The sequence below is a fragment of the Cebus imitator genome, unplaced genomic scaffold (genome assembly GCF_001604975.1).
Source record: "Cebus imitator isolate Cc_AM_T3 unplaced genomic scaffold, Cebus_imitator-1.0 Scaffold681, whole genome shotgun sequence".
Lineage (NCBI taxonomy): Eukaryota > Metazoa > Chordata > Mammalia > Primates > Cebidae > Cebus > Cebus imitator.
In genome coordinates, this window is record NW_016107996.1 from 58 (window position 1) to 19,193 (window position 19,136).

Consider the following 19,136-nt stretch of genomic DNA (forward strand, 5'->3'; position numbering starts at 1 on the left):
TGTCGGAGGGCACCAAGGCCGTCACCAAGTACACCAGCGCTAAGTAAACTTGCCAAGTAAGCGTCTTAAAGCCCAACCCAAAGGCTCTTTTAAGAGCCACTTAAATTGCCGGTATTAGAGCTGCACACACGTGTTTCTAATCCAGGTTTAAATTCGGGCGGTCTCTTTAAAGGGATTATCATGACCTCATTACGCTGAGTAATGCGTACAGTGCTTGTAATGGGGTCTGGCCGAAGTGAAGGCGCATACACTTTGCTAGCACTGGGTAAGGAATATGGCGGCTAAAAAATCGGGGATGTGCAGGAAACTTGTTAACAGAAAGTGCTTCCTGGCTCTTGGCGCGAAAATAGATACTTCCGTTGTGTCTAGTGCTGTGGCTTCCTGTTCGAACTTGTTGAAATCCTATTGTGTCACGTGCACCTTTCCACCATTTAAGAGAATTCTAACTTGGTTTTAGAAGTAAATTTGATCCCCAATAACCTTCCACAATGTATGGCTTTCACTCAGCAGTTACCTTATTTTTAAAATTTTTTTGGACAAGGGTTGCTCTGTCTCCCAGGCTGGAGTGCAGTGGCTCGGTCTCGCCTCAGCAACCGCCACCTCCCGGGTTCAAGCGATTTTCCTGCCTCAGGCTCCCAAGTAGCTGGGACCAGAGGCGCGCCACCAGCCTGGCCAGTTTTTTGTATTTTTAACACTTTTCACCGTATTAGCCAGAATGGTCTCGATCTCCTGACCTCGAGGTCTGCCAGCTTCGGCTTCCCAAAGTGCTGAGATTACAGGCGTTAGCCACCGTGCCCGGCCTAGCAGTTACCTTATTTAACCCCTTCTAGGCTGTACCCGGTTTTGTGTGGCTTGCTTTCCCCTCCCCTTCGTTTCCACCTCTCCAGCCCACAAGATGTCGAGAAAATGTCCGACCACCAAGCGGGATAGTCTGTAAGGGTAAGGGGAGGAGCATACCTTTTCTCATGAGTGAAGAAAAGGAACTTGAGAGATCACGGAGATTTTTGGAATAGTTTGCTAGGTTTTAAAACATGTTTAGCGTTAATTGGCTCAATCAGTAATTTTTCTTTTTGACAAACAAGAAAGCTGTAGAACTTTGAAAAGGAAAAGCAACTGGATTCAGAGGGGAGACAGACTGAGACTAGAGACGGACCCCCGGGAGCAGAAGTTTGAGTAGAGGGCAAAGGAACTGGCCCAGGCTCAGGGTCTGAGCAGAGTTAGGTGGGTGAGTTTTATTGTGTAGAGGCTAGAATGGCTATTTATGCCGGTGACACGCAGTGTGAAACATTTTGGAAGAATGGAGTGAAAGGAAAGGTCCAGGAATTTTAATCTAGGTTGTCACCTGGCTAAATTTGTGATTTAGAAATGTAAGCCAGTTTCACAGGGAAATTTTCAATGTATATGCCTGTGTACATATATTTATCATATTTGGCCACACATTGTTCTAATCTTTGGGGATATTGCCCACCCTTTGAAGTGCATTTGGAGATTAGCAGAGTCATATTGTAACACTTCATACATACAAAACATGTTCACTGTTCATCTGTCATCCTACCAGCGATTTTGGGGTTACATTAATATTTTAAGATGTTTCAACAAATAATTACAGTTTGCCTATATAGGAGGCACTGATCTATACATGCGATATATTAGTTCGTTTAATCTTCACATAATTCTGTGGGATAAGTATAGACATTTTCAAATGTGAAAAATAAAGTACAACAAAGATGTGAAAGAAATATCTTAATAAATCATTTTCAGAGAGAAGCGAGCAAGGAAGTAGGCAGAGGGAATAAATCAGAAGTGAAGGGAAGTGATGGTATAATTTGAGTTTCCTTGAGAAGTTTCCCACGCAGGACATCCTTCAGTCACTTTTGTGCCCTTGACTTAATTTTCATAGACAGTAAAAATTGTATAATTTTTACTAATTTTGGCTGATTTTAAGTTGCTGGCAAGAGAAAATTGTGCCAGTATAGTGCCTCTGCCTATTCAGAGTTTATTTTAATTAATTAATTTAGTTATTTTTGAGATGAGGTCTCACTCTGTTGCCCAAGCTTGGAGTGCAGTGGCATAATCATGTCTCATTGGAACCTCTCCCTCCTGGGTTCAAGCGATTCTCCTGCCTCAGCCGCCTGAGTAGCTGAGATTATAGGCGTGTTTTTGTAGTTTTAGTAGAGACGGAATTTCATCATATTGGCCAGGCTGGTCTCGAACTCCTGACCTCTGATGATCCACGTACCTTGTCCTCCCAAAGTGCTGGGATTACAGGGGTGAGCTACTGCCCCTGGTCTAGATTTTATTTTTATTTATTTTTATTTTTTTGAGACGGAGTCTCGCTCTATCGCCAGACTGGAGTGCAGTGGCGCGATCCCAGCTCACTGCAAGTTCCGTTTTCCGGTTTCAAGCAATTCTCCTGCCTCAGCCTCCACAGTTGCTGGGACTGCAGGCACGCACCACCACACCCCGCTAATTTTGTGTGTGTGTGTTTTTAGTAGAGACAGGGTTTCACCATGTTGGCCAGGATGGTCTTGATCTCCTGACCTCGTGATCTGCCCACCTCAGCCTCCCAAAGTGTTGGGATTGTAGGCGTGAGTCATCGTGCCCGACCGATATTATTTTTTAAAAGTTGAGAAGTTTAAGAAGAAAAAAATACTAGCATGCATTTTCTTCAAGAAGTACTCTAGGCTCCAGCTACGCAGGACTTTTAGTAGTTTGTCTAAAGTACACCATGCAGGGATGGGCACAGTGGCTCACACCTTTAATCCCATCATTTTGGGAGGATAAGGTGGGTGAATTATGAGGTCAGGAGTTAGAGACCAGCCTGGCCAAGCTGATGAAACCCTGTCTCTACTAAAAATATAAAAAATTAGCCAAGTGTGGTGGCAGATGCCTGTAATCCCAGCTACTCCGGAGGTTGAGACAGGAGAATCACTTGAACCCAGGAGGTGAAGGTCAAAGTGAGCTGAGATCTCACCATTGCACTCCAGCCTGGATTCTATCCTTCTGGAAGAATAAAAATTAAAGAAAAAGTTAAAGGTTTGGGTCATAGTATATAACATTTGTGAATTAGTTATTTGATTAGGCCTCAATTTTGCCATTTTCAAATACGGGTAATAAAATCTTATCTAAGAAGAATATGAGACAGGAGATAATCCATGTAAAGCGCTTAACACAAATTTCAACAAACTTTCAGTGTATCTTGGGCATTATTTTCCACTCTCTTTCTCTCACCTTTTCTTTTGTCCCTCTTGTAATACTTTGCAATTTTTAGGTATCCTGTTAATCATTGCTTTTTTAGAGTTAGATCAATATTTTATCACGTCTTCCCTTGGCTTGCTCTTAATGCTACTCTTAGAGCTATTTCAGAAAAGCCTTACTATCCAATTCAAGCCAAATCGGGAAATAAGCAGCCTAAGTATTATTTTTCAGATTGATGCCTGCAGCTCCTGGGGATAGTGGAAGGCAGATAATTCCTATATGAAAAGGCAGCATTCAAAAACTATAAAAAATATAAATTCAACATTATTAAAATTTTGTACGTCAAAAAGTATTGCAAACACTTGAAAATGAACCCACAAGGTGACAGAACAAATTTGTCACTTACTGACAAAAGGTTAAACCTCAAATATATAAACAGTACTTAGTGGAGAGAATCTGAATAGACCATTCCCAGAAAAGTGGGAAAATCTCCAAATAGCCAACAATCTCATTGAAAAAAAATATATATATATATATATATATATATATATATATATATATATATATCTGACATTAGCAAATGCTGATGAACAAGAACTCTTGAGCACAACTGGTGGAATATGAGAGTGTAAATTTAAAATACTACCCTGGAAAGCAAACTGTTCAATTTTATTGATGTTGAATATGCACATACTCTTACCAAACAATCCCACTTCCATGAAATTGGAATTCCAGAAAATGCACAGCTGTGTACAGTGCTGTTGTACTGTTTTGTAATGAGGAAAAGAAAAAAAAAACAACAAAGTATTTACTGACACATTAGAAAACTAGGCTAATGTTGAAAATAAACTGCACATTTCAACATGGATATATTTCAAGAGCAAATGTAAAAGCAATTCATGGAGACGTTTAAAATAGGTTAGGTGTATGCACATCTAAAGTTAAAACGCATGGGAACAAAAAGTGCCAAATTCAGAATATTAGTTAATTCTAGAATGGTGGAAAAGGAAGGCTGTGCTGCTGGGAAGGGACATAAGGAGGGATTTTAACTGCACTTGTTGAATAAGTAGTGTGGTCACTAGCATGTTTTGTATACCTGATAAATTCCCAGTATTTAAAAATAGTGCCAGAAGGCAAACATATAAAGGAGGTAACTATTACTACCGAGAGTAAAACTGCCGACTGTGTTCTACAGTAGTAAAGTATGGTCGGTCCCAAGTGCGCAGAGCTCTGTGCCACCCAAGTCCTCTTAAACCAGCCAACACGAACTTTTCCTAGAGGCCCCAGCCTTTAATGGAGCCCCTCAAACCCCTCATCTCTTCCCGAGACGTTTGAAGGTCCAGAGGAAAAGTTAAATCTCTAGCCTGGCATTAACTTAGACCCCAAACTCCTTGACTTTCTAAATGAATCTGAGCAGTAAACGGGCTGCAGGCAACTTCCAAGCGGTCGCCAGAAGTTACTGGCCAGCAGAGGCTCTTCTGGCCTCCGAAAAATCTTGGCCCAAGGTCGCCTATTTTCAACATCCCCTGTAAAGCAGGATGGGAGAACTCAGTGACAATGGCTCTATTCAGAAACTCAGTTTGCAGTCATTTCAACTCTTTTGTTGAAAGCTTGGGGGCCCTAAAAAGGGCCTTTTTAGTGAATGACAGGGCTTCAAAATGTCATTTAGCCGCCGAAGCCGTAGAGGGTGCGGCCCTGGCGCTTGAGCGCGTACACCACGTCCATGGCGGTGACCGTCTTGCGCTTGGCGTGCTCCGTGTAGGTCACGGCGTCCCGGATCACGTTCTCCAGGAACACCTTGAGCACCCCGCGGGTCTCCTCGTAGATGAGGCCGGAGATGCGCTTCACGCCGCCGCGGCGAGCCAGGCGCCGGATGGCGGGCTTGGTGATGCCCTGGATGTTGTCGCGCAGCACCTTGCGGTGGCGCTTGGCTCCTCCCTTCCCCAGCCCCTTCCCGCCTTTGCCGCGGCCAGACATGCTTTGTTCTAAGGAGAACGCAAGAAAGCGACCCTCGCAGCAGCAGTTTATATAGTGATAAGTCGGACCTGATTGAGAACTCTCACACCAGCTGCATCCGGTCACTCAATTTACAGACCTTGAGCCCTGCCCACGACTTCAGGAAAACATAGAAAGGGCGGTGCTTAAACTCGAGTTTCTAAAAATGATGCCCAATTAAAAATACTCCGTTCACCTTGCCCTTCCACAGTGTTTTGCGCTGAGCACCGCTGCAGGGATTTTCCTTTGAGTCTTCGCTGTCTGTTTTCCCTGTCACCTCTAAGCATCCATTGCTCTAGTGCCTTGTGGCTGCTGGAACCTAGTGGCGCTCTCTCTAGAGGGATAATCACAGTGGCTTGGGGCATTTGTGAAATAGTGTGTAGAAACTGCTTCCTACAATCTCAAAGTGATCAGCCTATGGAGTGGCTGACTGCAAAGGACGACGCCTGATGAGAGCTTGAAGGTGAAATTTCTCACCTTTTCTCAAATTTGGTTCTCTTTTATTTTCCTTAGGTTTTGCTCTTTCTGTAGCCGTCCTTTCTTTCTTTGTCTCCCTCGCTGACCACATTTTTGGGGGAAAAACTGACTTTCTATATTTTTCCTCATTCACCTAGAAACACTTCAGGAAGCTGGTTGAGGAAGAAAGGTGGCTTTTACCCTCTATTTTCTTATAGTGGTGGACATACCACTTGAGCTCCCCCATTCTTTTCTGTTGAACTAGGGAATCAGCTGTGCCCAGAAACCCTGTCTTTTAAACTTACAAATAAAGTGCAGGAGGGAGAGACCAAGGATGACTTTATTCCAATAAAAAGAGTTTCAAAGGGAGAGTGTTGGGTGACTTTCTTGACTTAAGGTGTTTGGAATCACCTTTCTCTAGCCCTGACATGCACACCTCCAGATATCAGATTTTCTCTCTGCTGACATTCACTCTTTTTATTCCTGAACATCAGTAACGTTTACCTTTTATATTTCAAATGTGTTTGATTATTTACTCCTTTAATAATCTAATTTTATTCTAAAAATCAGTCTCTTCGAGTATATTATAAACTATGTTTTCTGTATGTACAAAACATTACATTACTCATGTTCTGTTAATCAATTTCTCACTGAACTAGGCTGGATTCTTTTTCCCCCTCTTTTAACAGTGGAACCTAGGTCCTTAACCTTGGAGGTTTAAATCCTGTGTCTCTTGTGGCCCATTAATCTCAGCAATTCCTCTTTTCCAACTACAGAAAAATGAGGCAGCATTAAAATGCACTGTTCTTGTATATGTTATTTTATAACAAACTATTTCAAGATGAAATCTGGAAGCATTGAAAAACCTTTTAAGTGCCCCTTTATGTGGTAAAAGAAACTGTAGTATATGAAACTTTCCTTTTACACTGTTAGACTTTGTAGTTGGGCCCTACAAATTAAACTGACAAAAGACAGATCAATAGGGGAAAATATTTATTGTTATACATATCCATGTGGCAGCCTTCACAGAAGGCGAGTAAAAGCCCAAGGAGGCAGAGAGACAGACATGGGGGGTTGTATACCATTTTAAAGAGGGGGTCGTTTCCTAGCGGAGTAAATTGTAGGAAGGAAAATATATGGAATAAACTAATGGAAGATAAGGATTATCTAATACAGTCTTGTATGCAGGTTCAAGTCATCTCAGGTGGCAAGAATTGTCTCTGGGGGCCATTCTCCTCTTCTGGTATAACCAAGGAGGACATCTTTACCAAGGGAAATGTCTTTTATAAATGGAAGTTTTGTTCGTTTTTGTTGTTTTTCTTTTACAAAACAGAAACTTTTACCATTTTCAGTGCTTTTTCTGTATCGGCTGTTTCTCAAAATAATTCTTATAGCCAAGTGGCATATTTTTGGGGAGGAATATTCTGGTTCCTTGTATAACATCGTGTAAACCAAAAGGTATCAATTTAGAAAGTTTATTTTACCAAGGCTAAGGATGCACCCGTGACACAGCCTGAGAAGGTCCTGGCAACATGTGCCCAAGGTGGTTGGGGTACAGCTTGCTTTTATACATTTTAGGGAGACATAAGATATCGATCAATATGTGTAAGATGTACGTGGGTTCGGTCCGGTAAAGCAGGACAACTCCAAGTGGGGGCTTCCAGGTTAGAAGAGGAGTCAAGACAAAAGGTGGCATTATTTTGAGTCCTTGATCAGCCTTCCACTGAATAGACAATTTAGTCTGGTAAAGTGAATCTGCATTTTTACATATACAATAGGGCAGAGGGAGCAATCAGATACACATATGTCTCAGTTGAGCCTCAGAGGGATGACTTTGAGTTCTCTGTATCCTTTGTCCACAAGGAATTTCCTTGTGGGAATATTGCAAGGGAGGTTTATAGCTTTTTATTGTAGCTATCTTATTTAGGAATAAAATGAAAGGCAGGTTTGCCTGACACAGTTCACAGCTTGACTTTTCCTTGGCTTAGTGGTTTTGGGGTACTGAGATTTATTTTCCTTTCACAATCCTTTGAAAGATCTCTGGTTTACTTGATTGCCTAGAAAATATTTTGCCCTTGGGCATGAGGTGGCTCACTCCTGTAGTCCCAGCACTCAAGGAGGCTGAGGTAGGTGGATCACCTTAAGTTAGGAATTTGTGACCAGCTTGGCCAACATGGTGAAACCCTGTCTTTACTAAAAATACATACAAAAACTAGCTGGTCATAGTGGCACATGCCTGTAATCCCAGCTATTCAGGAGGCTGTGGCAAGAGAATTGCTTGAACCCAATAAGCAGAGGTTGCAGTGAGCAGAGATCGCACCACTGAACTCCAGCCTAGGTGACAGTGCAAGACTCCATCTCAAAAAAAAAAAAAAGTTTTGCTCTAGGAGTATTTACATTTTGGGGGGCTCAGAACATAATGCCTCAAAGTATGGCATCTTTGTATGCTGAGTACTTTCTCCTGTCGTTTCTCTGCTGGAAGGGAGTCATAGAAACCAGAAGGTCTCTTTCCCAAAGCAGGTCATGGAAACTACAACTCCTCTCCCCCAAAGCAAGCCTTAAAACCTAGAAAGTCACTGTCCCTTCTCCCTTGAAGACTCTCATTCCAAAGGCGTCCTGCCATACCTGGAGAACAGGATGCTACACACAGAGGTGGAGAAGAATCTGAACAGACAAGCCGTGCTGTTTCTTCAATACTGTCTTTGCCTAATCACATTTCTAAATGTCTCTCTATTCTTCATTGGAGGTACCTATGAAAACAGACAGTTTTCCTTGGGTCTTTGGAGCTTCATTTCTAAAGTCTCCAGTGTCAGGTAAAACTTTGATTAGATCCATTTCTTATGCTTTTCATTTGTTAACCTCTTTTTTGTTATAGTTCAAGCTGTGAACCTTTGGGTCTCACACCTTTCTGTGCCCTACCACACTGACATTTGTGTTTTTCAAAGGTGTACATTCTTTTTCTTTTTTTTTTTCTTGAGATAGGATCTTGCTCTGTCACAAAGGCTGGAGTGCTAATCTTCCCACCTTAGCCTCCCCAGAACCTGGGACTACAGATCTGAGCCACCACCCATGCCCAACTACTTTTAGTATTTTTTGTAGAAATGGGGTTCCACCATGTTGCCCAGGCTGGTCTCAAACTTCTGGGCTCAAGCGATCCACCTGCCTCAGCCTTATAACCTGCTGGGATTACAGAGGTGAGCTGCAACATACCGCCCCTTGTGAATTCTCTATGTTAAATCAGATACTTTATATCCCTATTGGTTAATTGAGATACATTGTGTATTTTTTTTTTTTTTCACATTAAAAAAGAGTTGTATTGCCCGAGGCAGGCAGATCACTTGAGGCTATTGAAGCTAGAAGAGCGAAACTAGCCTGGCCAACTTTTAGTGGAGAGCAAGTGAAACCTAACCTCCACTAAAAACACACAAAAAATTAACCAGGCATGGTGGCCTGTGATTGTAATCTGTTAGGAGGTTGAGGCAAGAGAATCACTTGAACTCAGGAGGCAGAGGTTGCAGTAAGCCAAGAGTGCACTATTGCACTCCAGCCTGGGTGACAGAGCAAGAAAAGAAAAGAAAATGTTGTACTTCTAGCATCTTTCAAGATTGACTAGAAGAAAAAGAAAACAAAAGAAAGAAATAAATTGGCCAGGCACGGTGGCTCACGCCTGTAATCCCAGCATTTTGGGAGGCTGAGGCCTGCACACAAGATCAGATGAAGCAGTTTATCAATCTGGGTGGTGCCTGCTGACTCATCAAGTGCTGATCTTAGGAGCAGTTTAAGCAGGATCTGCATCTTTTAGCCTCCAGTTGCCTGACTCCTACACCATAATTTCAAATCCTGCGGCTAATGTTTGCATCTAGTCCCCAGGCAAGAAGGAGGTCTGCCCTGGGAAAGGGCTATTATAGGTCTTTTTTTTTTTTTTTCTTTTGAGACAAGAGTCACTCTATCACCCAGGCTGGAGTTCAATGGCGCGAAGCAGTGCGATCTCGGCCCTCTGCAACCTCTGCCACCTGGGTTCAAGTGACTCTCCTGCCTCAGCTGGGATTACGGTGCCTGCTACCACACCTGGCTAATTTTTGTATTTTTGGTAGAGACGGAGTTTCACCATCTTGGCCAGTCTGGTCTTGAACTCCTGACCTCGTGATTCACTGACTTTGGCCTCCCAAAGTGCTGAGATTATAGGCATGAGCCACCACGCATGCCCAGCCTGTAGTCTTTGTTTTAAACTATAAACTAAGTTTCTCCCAAAGTTAGTTCAGTCTACGCCCAGCAATGAACAAGGACAGCTAGGAGGTTAATTTTGTATTTAGTGGAGTTCGAGGGCAGCCTGACCAAATGCTGTTAGGTTGTTGATCCCAGCCAGGGCCCATGCCCTTACCACCATTGCCAGAAAGAATCAAAGGACAAGTCAGAAAATAGTGAAAGTACAGAGGTTTATTGCAAAGTGAAAATAAGTGCTCAAGAGAGCCAGTCTTGCCCAGCAGTGATTAGGGCTTCAATCTTTATGGGTTTCTTTAACCAAGGAATGGAATATTCATGAAGATGTCTGGAAAAGGGTGACAATTTCTCAAAACTTTTCCATGAAAAATGGGTGTTTTTGGAACTGTCATGGCATTGGTGGGTATCGAATTTCTACGTTAAGTATATAATGAGGTCCCAGGTGAAACCTAGGTCAAATCCCATGCCACAGTGGGTCAAGTAGGACTGAGCCAGCTTGACCAACAGTCCGGTTTTCAGGGTCTTTTTGGCCCCTAGCTTGTGCAGCTATTTCAACAGTTTCCTTTTTGCTAGTGATGTGAAACTGCTGCCTGGAATTTTCTATTCTCTTGTGACCACCCTAATTGACATTTGTATCCCATTGTGAGACTACAGAAAGAAACAAGGTCTTGGGACTTCTGGGGGGGGTTGGAAGAGGTGGTGACACAAGTGGTCAGAGGGTGAGGGAGGAAATGCAAAGGCACCAAGGAAGGAAAGGCAAAGGTTTTCTTGCTATGTAGATAAAGTCTCTCAAGTAATCTCAGAAGAATAGCTGACTGCCTGCGACAAACTAGTTTCCTCTCCTTTGAATCAATCTTCCTCTTTAGGGAGGGAAAGGGGGCCTCCGAGAAAGCCAGTACGTGCAACCACCATTTACTGATGTAGATTTCTTTTATAGGTATAAATTTCTTTTACAAAAGTCTTTCAGAGCTTTTCTGTCTGCAGTCTGCAGTTTCTCTGAGGACTGCTACCTGTGGGGTTTCCATCCACATAACAAGACTGCCCCTTGCTAGCCAAGCCTCTTCCTCTCTGCCTCACATCATGTTTTGCCAGGATCCAATCTTGCATACTTTGTGTAACCTCAAGGTGGCATATAAACTTACGTGCCTCATTGGCAGGTAGGTCTTAATTTCGAAACTTCCCGTGTCTATGTGTTAAATACACTTGTATGCCTTTTCTATTAATCAACCAGTCTCAAGTCAGCGATTTTCAGCGAGCTTCCGGGGGGCCAAGGCCAGTGTAACCCTTTCCAGTTAAGAAATCTAATTGTTACCTAGAGTACTGGCCGAAAGAACACCGTGAGCAGGAAGGAATTCATACCACCTTGTACATAGATTTGTTGATCTTTCCTTGAGAAAGTGAGATCTTTAGCCTTCCTTATACCCAGAGGAATACCATCTTAAAAGCAGAGTTTCACACTGCTTTAAAGTTGCACTTAAGACACTTCAATCTGTGGTGTAACAGCTATTCCCATTGAGAACATAAGTGGCTCTGAAAAGAGCCTTTGGAAATAGAAACCCACTCCCGAGCAGGGGATTACGCCCTCTCGCCGCGGATGCGGCGCGCGAGCTGGATGTCCTTGGGCATGATAGTCACCCGCTTGGCGTGGATGGCGCACAGGTTGGTGTCCTCAAAGAGCCCCACCAGGTAGGCCTCGCAGGCCTCCTGCAGCGCCATCACCGCGGAGCTCTGGAAGCGCAGGTCGGTCTTGAAGTCCTGCGCGATCTCGCGCACCAGGCGCTGAAAAGGCAGCTTTCTGATCAGCAGCTCGGTGGACTTCTGGTAGCGGCGGATCTCGCGCAGGGCCACGGTGCCGGGCCGGTAGCGGTGCGGCTTCTTCACGCCGCCGGTGGCCGGGGCGCTCTTGCGGGCTGCCTTCGTGGCCAGCTGCTTGCGCGGCGCTTTGCCGCCGGTGGATTTGCGGGCCGTCTGCTTCGTCCTGGCCATAGTAAAGTAAGCTTTGCTCTCACAGCGAGCAACTGAGCGAGTAGTGGCTTCTGCCAGAATTTATAACGACGATCTGATCCTGATTGGTCAGAACTCTTGTAGGACTAACCTGATTGGTTCTTAGTACAATCTTCATTTGTTCCTGTCACGCCCTCTTTCTTTTTTTCTATTCTGCTAAGGGGGCAGTGCAGTGACCCCTCAGCTCACTGCAACCTCCGCCTTCTGGGTTCAAGCGATTCTGCCTTAGCCTCACGAGTAGGTAAGACTACAGGCACTTGCCATGACGCTCAGCTAATTTTTGTTTTTAGTCTATAGAGATGGGGGTTTCACCATGTTGGCCAGGCTGGTCTCAAACTCCTGACCTCAAGTGAATGGTCCGCCTCAGACTCCCAAAGTGCTGGGATTACAGGCGTAATCCGCGCCCGGCCTCCCTACCAGTTTTATTTATTGTTTTTAAACAATCATGTTAACATTCCCCCAACAAAAAGAGAATCTGACCTAGAATTTGTGTAAGTCAATCGTAGTCTTAAACTCGTTTCCAATGGATCATTTTTCCTATTTCGGTATTGTGAAAAATATATACAGTAGAACAATGTATTTGTTAGTATTTCCAAATAGTAGTTCCGTTTTGTAACTGCTTCATTAAATCTTTTAGCGACTGTACCAAGACCCAGAACAAAAACAGTTTAAACTTAGGCTGGCACATTGTCCCCTAAAATACCAAAGCCATAGTTTTGCCCAACGTGGTGTGGGGAAGAAGTATGGTAGGTGCTTGATCAAATGATACCAATGAATGGTTCCTGACATTTTCATTAACTGAGTTTAACGCAATCCAGTGGTTGATTGGATTAATTATGTAAATCATTGCTTAATTTAATTAGGTTTCGGTCAGTTATTACATTTTTGCCAGTGAATCTGGGTAGTTCTGACAACACCATTTTATTAGGATGGAAATTTTAATGTTAATCAAAGGACCCACCAGGCTCTGGTACTGATAAAGACGCATAAAAACAAAAAGGTTGGCTTAACATTTGTTATAGTCATAGGAGCAAATAATCACTAGAAATAACTTTTGATTGGGTTTTGTTTTTCCTTTTGAGACCGGGTCTCGCTCTGTCGCCCAGGCTGGAGTGCAGTGGCTGACTGAAACCTCCTGGGGCTAAAGTGGTCCTTCTGCTCTGGTGATTCACGAGGGTCACCGCGCCAGCACTTTTTTTTCAAGAGGGAGGGATCTCGTTATGATCAAGGTGATCTCGAACTCCACGCCCCAAGAGATTTCTCCCCTCCCCACTCACCTACCTGTTTTCCAAAGTGCTGAGAATACTCGGGTAAACCACAGCGCCCGGCCCCAAAATGTTCTTTAAAGATGCAGGAGGATCTGGAGAGGAGACAATAAACGAGGATGCTTCCATATTATTATGATGTAGCAATTCTTTTTCCATTTTACCTGTACATGTCAAGGAATATAATGTAGCAATTTAACAGTGTTTACTAGGCCTGAGTCAATACTCATGTTTTACCCAATAGGAAACTAATTACCTCACGTACTTAAACTCGGCCACGAATTTCTGAGACGTTTGGAGAACAAAGTGCTCAGTTCTTCCGTAGAAATGGTGGGTGGCTCTGAAAAGAGCCTTTTGTCTTGCAAATTTACACTTTTAAAGTTCAGCTCTTATTTGCCCTTGGCCTTGTGGTGGCTCTCGGTCTTCTTGGGCAGCAGCACGGCCTGGATGTTGGGCAGGACGCCGCCCTGCGCGATGGTGACCTTGCCCAGCAGCTTGTTGAGCTCCTCGTCGTTGCGGATGGCCAGCTGCAGGTGGCGCGGGATGATGCGGGTCTTCTTGTTGTCGCGGGCCGCGTTGCCCGCCAGCTCCAGGATCTCGGCGGTCAGGTACTCCAGCACCGCAGCCAGGTAGACCGGCGCGCCGGCCCCGACCCGCTCGGCGTAGTTGCCCTTGCGGAGCAGGCGGTGCACGCGGCCCACGGGGAACTGGAGACCAGCGCGAGAAGAGCGGGTCTTGGCCTTGGCGCGGGCTTTACCGCCCTGCTTGCCACGTCCAGACATGGTAAAACAACCAGTGATCTAAGTCAGAAGTGACTGGAAGAAAACTGCAGGGATGCGCTTTTATATCAGCTGCTGGGCGCGAAAAAGCAGCTGGGTCATTGGCTAAGCTGGCCGTTCCCTCTTAAACGATGCAAATCAGGATTCTCAGTATACGTGTTTTTATTGGACTGTATTGATATAGGCGTCATATGGGTAACTTCCAATCAGACAGAGGAGTTTCTCAATCTCATCTGCATATGGAATCAGCAATAAATACGGCATAACCCAGTCCGTCCTCATTGTTTGAGCTCCTCCTCATTCTTTGTTTCTCGAGTGCTCTTTCACTGTCCTCCGGCATGCCCGACCCGGCTAAGTCCGCTCCGGCCCCAAAAAAGGGCTCCAAGAAGGCGGTGACTAAAGCTCAGAAGAAGGACGGCAAGAAGCGCAAGCGCAGCCGCAAGGAGAGCTACTCCATCTACGTGTACAAGGTGCTGAAGCAGGTGCACCCCGACACCGGCATCTCCTCCAAGGCCATGGGCATCATGAACTCCTTCGTCAACGACATCTTCGAGCGCATCGCGGGCGAGGCTTCCCGCCTGGCGCATTACAACAAGCGCTCGACCATCACCTCCAGGGAGATCCAGACGGCCGTGCGCCTGCTGCTGCCCGGGGAGCTGGCCAAGCACGCCGTGTCAGAGGGCACCAAGGCCGTCACCAAGTACACCAGCTCCAAGTGAGCCCCTCCCAGATGCTGACAATCCAAAGGCTCTTTTCAGAGCCACTCAACACTTCCAGAAAAAGAGCCGGAACATATTGTTTGTAGGCGTCTGGGTGGGCTCAGGCCGGCCTCCATTAGGAGGGAAGATGGGAAAAGGGAAGCTAAGCTCCCACCAGGCAAATGTAGTTTGGGTTTTTGGATATACTTTGGGGGAAAAGGCTTGCAGTTGTGCTTTCAGCAACCAGGTTACTTTCCGTTACTCTTCAAGTGCCAGTAACATCCCCGTTATCTGATTGGGCAGCGCCCTATTTGAAAAGCCCGCCAAGGGCTACAATTTGCCGGTCTCATCCGGGCTGTGTTTTTCCAAGACGTCTGGGAATGGAAATGAATTTCCGTTCTGTGCCGCAGTGCATCGGGATCTGGCGCCAAGAACCGAAGTTGTAAATTACCGTCCCACTGTCTGCAGCAGAACAGATCCCGGGCGGGACTGACTTGCCGGTGTCCTTTTTACATACACTGGGGAATAGGCATTGTAGGATCATCGTGCCTGCTATCGCAGCAGATATGTTAGGATGAGTTGAAATTATTGGTGTCAAGCAGTACGGGAAGCTCCTTTAAGATAAAACATTGAACAAAGAACCCGACAACTTGGAAAAATCAAATTTTTACAATGCTCGATGTTAATCAGTCGGCTGTGGGGAGGAAGGTACGCCAGGAGGAGGGAGGAACAAGGGCGGGGGGCAGCGTTGAGGCTGGGATTTTAGTCCACGATTGGGAATCCTGCGACAAGTTCGAGAACCCCGCGTTTGAAGAGAAGCGGACCCCACAAAAGATCACAGAAATAGGATGTAAACCAAGAGCGTGGGATAGTTAGGAATTCAAGAGAGTGAAGACCTGAATTCTCATGGCATTGCATCCCCTGCCACTGCGTTAACCCCCGTCAATGAATTATTTCTATTGTAACTCCATTCACAGCAAAAGCCCCTGCACCATAATTCCACTTCAGGCTTTACAATCACCCCTTAACTTTTCCTTTTTTTTTCTGCTGTCACTTCCCTTAACAGCAGTGGGTGGAAGGCTATCTCGGGCGAATAGTCTCGTCTCTGTCACAGGCGACAAATAGCCCCGAAATTACGCCAATTGGTCGGCGGGTCATGCAGATTACATTATAGGATTAGCCGTTCACTTCCCTAAAATGTTCTCCCCAGTCCCTGTACCTTGGCGCCTCGGGCTGGGCGACAGAGCTCAACGACAAGCAAAGCTCCTTGGAGACCAGTCCCCTAAGTTCATCATGTTGCTTAAGTTGGCATCACATTTGTCCCCTCCCTTCATTACTCTTTGCGCTCTTCTTCGAGATGCTTCCTCCCTACCCATCCGGCATCCTTGAGAACACCTGAGGGGCACGAGCCTCCGAGTGGGTGAGAGCATATGTGACCCTCGCCTGCCACCTTGTGGCCAAAAAGCAGAAGTTCAAGGTGCTGCGCTTTGCAGCCCCAGTTAAAATGCTTTCTTCCTTTCTACTACGTCAGTGGACTAGGGTAGGGTTTCCATTTCTCACGCCTTTGAATTGCACGATTTAAGTTTCTCTAACAGTCGTTAGTGCGGAGGTTAAAGGGGGTGAGAGGGGAGTGGGGAGGTACATAGGAAGAGCGAGGAGTGGGTAAGGGAGAAACTCCTGTTAAGTTTTGTGATCTGCTCAGAGCTTTCCAAAAGAAGTAAACAAAAAAGCCAAAATGCTTTGTACCCTAAAATAAATAATAATAGGGTCATGCTCTCTAGTTCTGTTTGACTAAGTCCCCACCCCTACAATTCCATTTAACCTTAATTATCTCTTTAAATGCCCTGTCTTCAAATACCAACCACACTGAGGGTTGGGATTTCAACATGAGGTTTTTTGGTTTGGTTTTGTTTTTTGAGACAGAGACTCACTGTGTCGCCCAGACTGGAGTGCAGTGGTGCAGTCTCGACTCACTGCAACTTCCACCTCCTGGGTTCAAGCAATTGTTCTGCCTCAGCCTCCTGAGTAGTTAGGACTACAGACACCTGCCACCATGCCGGGCTAATTTTGGTGTTTTTAGTGCAGATGGGGTTTCAGCATATTGGCCAGGCTGGTCTCAGACCCCTCACCTCAAGTGATCCCACCTGCCTCAGCCTCCCAAAGTGCTAGGAACACAGGCAAGTGCTAGGATTGCCAGCACCTGGCCTAAGTTTTAGGGAAACAGTGAAGTCTGTAACAGCACTTAAGATCATTTTCCAAGCTTCGATCCCAACCTTCTACTCCAGGTTCCCCTTTATAAAATACCTACATTTAGCTTAATTTGCAGATAAGATCACAGTTAAGATATTCCTTAAAGCACAAGCTAAAAGTCAGTTGCTCACAAAGGCCCAGCACATTAGAGCAAAAACGGCTGGATATTAAAAATCATGACTTACCTCTATAAAGACAGGTGCTCTTTGCCATTTTTCTTGAAGCACACAGACTTCTGACACCATATTTCATTTTTCCAGTTTTCATAGATAATTGACCAAAACATATGCCACTGTTTTCTTAATTCTGCTGTAAGAACCGCCATAGTGCAAGCATATTGATAAATGCCAACTACTATGGAAACTAAGAGAGTCAGTCAGTGGGAACTTAAGAACTAAAGACAAAAACCTTTTCAATTTGGTTGCCCTGATTTCTCCCTTTTAGCAGTGCAAGCACAGGGACAGTTTGTCTTCCAATTTTTCAAGAGTATATGCAGTTTAATATAAAATATAAATTTTCAATACTGACAGCTAATAAATTTATATCATGTTACAGGCTATTAAAAAAAAAAAAAAAGTCTGCTGACTTCATGAAGCTCTTCATCTCTAAAGCAGAGATCTCATGAAGCCCTTCATCCTTGAAGTTGAGATCTCTGGATATTAACAAAGATTCCTGTAGCTATAAGAAGCTTTTCACCATGCTGCTTTTTCTGCCATCAAGGCCCAGATCAAATGCCCAGGCCTTCCCAGCTTCCTAAATCCTCAGCTGAAAAGAATTAATTCCTCACTTGGCCCCTCTGGATAGAGCAACAGGCCTCACATACATTGGGCATTCAAGAGTTATTTTCTGCGAGTTAAGTAAACAGATAAAGTGAACTAAAAACACAAAAAATTCAGTTCTCACAGCTATGAAGTAAAAGTGCTGAAAGATGTTTGGAGTTGTTTATTGTGGATTGAGTAGTTATCTGGGTAAATAAATCTGTTCTATTTGTTACATTTGTCTTATTTTTTATTAATGTTATTCTTCGTGGGGGTGGGGGCTTCCCAGCAAAAACTGGAAGGCCTGCTAGACAAATTCTAAAAGAGCTGTAACACTGTTTTCTATTAATATTCTTAATTGACAAATCATAATTGTATACATTTTTGGAAGACAGTGTGATGTTTTGATATATTGTTGGGGCTCAGAAAACTATAACCCGAAATGAAGGCCTCAGCAGCAGCAACAGAAGCAGAAGTTTGACTATAGGTCATAAGACCCCTGTTCCAGAGAGGGACCTGCCCCATACCCAGAAAGAAGGAATGCTGCTCAGGCCCAGAAGAATCTGGACAGACAGGCTTTCCTACGCCGTGTATTAGCATTAGATCCTATCCTTCGTGTCCAGTCATATTTCTACAAGGCTGTTCATACTTTATGGAACTTTTAAAAAAATAGACAATTTCCTCCTGTATCTTTAGGTCGTCATTCTGAAGGGCCCCCATGTCATGTACATCTATGATCAAATAATTTTTTTTCTCATATTAATATGCCTTTAGTCAGTGATTTTCAGCACTCCTTCAGAGGGTGAAGGGGAAGCTTTCCTTTACCTCTGTAATGTAATTAAAGGAGTCTTTCTTTCTTTCTCTCTTTTTTTTTTTTTTTTTGCTTTGGCTCTGTTGCTGAGGCTTATATGCAATGGCACAATCCCGGCTCACTGCAATCTCCACTTCCCAAGCTCAAGCCTCATGCTCCCAAGTAGCTGGGACCACAGGTGTGCACCACCACACCCAGCTAATTTTGTACTTTTTGTAGAAGGGATTTCGCCATGTTGGCCAGGCTGGTCTGGAACTCCTGGGCTCATGTAATCCACCCACCTCGGCCTCCCAAAGTGCTTTTCAGGCCTGAGCCACTGTGCCTGGCCCCTAACCTCTACAATGTATGCTGAAGGAATCCAGGAAATAGCAGCCCAAAGTATTCCTCATTGTTATGCTGATTACTTCAACTAAAGTCACTTGGGAAATAGCAAATGCACAGAGGGGCTTTTTCTGAATCTCCTTTATTTGACTAAATGCACATTCTCCAGGAGAAGGAGGGCAATTAATCATGAAAATCCTTCCCAGATTTTCTAGATTAACAGCAACAGAAGCGGAACTGAGAAGAGACTAGAAATCAGTTCCTCATCCAGACAGGCCACAATCTATCCTTCTGAAAGCCCATTCCTGTTTTCATTACCGTGCTCCTCCTAGGTCCCGTTCCTGTTTTCATTACCGTGCTCCTCCTAGGTCCCGTTCCTG

General features: G+C 44.6%; 4 protein-coding genes and 1 non-coding gene across 5 annotated transcripts; 1 reads left to right on the plus strand and 4 right to left on the minus strand.

Moving 5' to 3' along the window:
- Positions 1–4,164: 4,164 nt before the first annotated feature.
- On the minus strand, positions 4,165–5,201 carry LOC108296089 (histone H4). The gene has a single exon (XM_017518485.2). It carries the CDS (start codon positions 5,173–5,175, stop codon positions 4,864–4,866), a length of 312 nt encoding a protein of 103 aa, XP_017373974.2. The 5' UTR covers positions 5,176–5,201; the 3' UTR covers positions 4,165–4,863.
- Positions 5,202–10,068: 4,867 nt separating this feature from the next.
- LOC119469499 (histone H3.1) lies at positions 10,069–11,902 on the minus strand. The gene has a single exon (XM_037734871.1). The coding sequence runs from the start codon at positions 11,854–11,856 to the stop codon at positions 11,446–11,448; it is 411 nt and encodes a 136-aa protein (XP_037590799.1). The 5' UTR covers positions 11,857–11,902; the 3' UTR covers positions 10,069–11,445.
- Positions 11,903–13,343: 1,441 nt separating this feature from the next.
- On the minus strand, positions 13,344–13,960 carry LOC108296088 (histone H2A type 1). Its single transcript, XM_017518484.2, has one exon. The coding sequence runs from the start codon at positions 13,919–13,921 to the stop codon at positions 13,529–13,531; it is 393 nt and encodes a 130-aa protein (XP_017373973.1). The 5' UTR covers positions 13,922–13,960; the 3' UTR covers positions 13,344–13,528.
- Positions 13,961–14,214: 254 nt separating this feature from the next.
- LOC108296087 (histone H2B type 1-O) lies at positions 14,215–14,770 on the plus strand. Its single transcript, XM_017518483.2, has one exon. The coding sequence runs from the start codon at positions 14,257–14,259 to the stop codon at positions 14,635–14,637; it is 381 nt and encodes a 126-aa protein (XP_017373972.2). The 5' UTR covers positions 14,215–14,256; the 3' UTR covers positions 14,638–14,770.
- A 3,130-nt stretch (positions 14,771–17,900) lies between these two features.
- Positions 17,901–17,962, minus strand: LOC119469501. Its single transcript, XR_005198322.1, has one exon. It is a non-coding gene; the product is annotated as a U7 small nuclear RNA (small nuclear RNA).
- Positions 17,963–19,136: the final 1,174 nt, after the last annotated feature.

Excerpts from the sequence above, each read along its gene's own strand:
- LOC108296089 (XM_017518485.2), bottom strand. The coding sequence starts at position 5,175 with ATGTCTGGCCGCGGCAAAGGCGGGAAGGGGCTGGGGAAGGGAGGAGCC.
- LOC119469499 (XM_037734871.1), bottom strand. The coding sequence starts at position 11,856 with ATGGCCAGGACGAAGCAGACGGCCCGCAAATCCACCGGCGGCAAAGCG.
- LOC108296088 (XM_017518484.2), bottom strand. The coding sequence starts at position 13,921 with ATGTCTGGACGTGGCAAGCAGGGCGGTAAAGCCCGCGCCAAGGCCAAG.
- LOC108296087 (XM_017518483.2), top strand. The coding sequence starts at position 14,257 with ATGCCCGACCCGGCTAAGTCCGCTCCGGCCCCAAAAAAGGGCTCCAAG.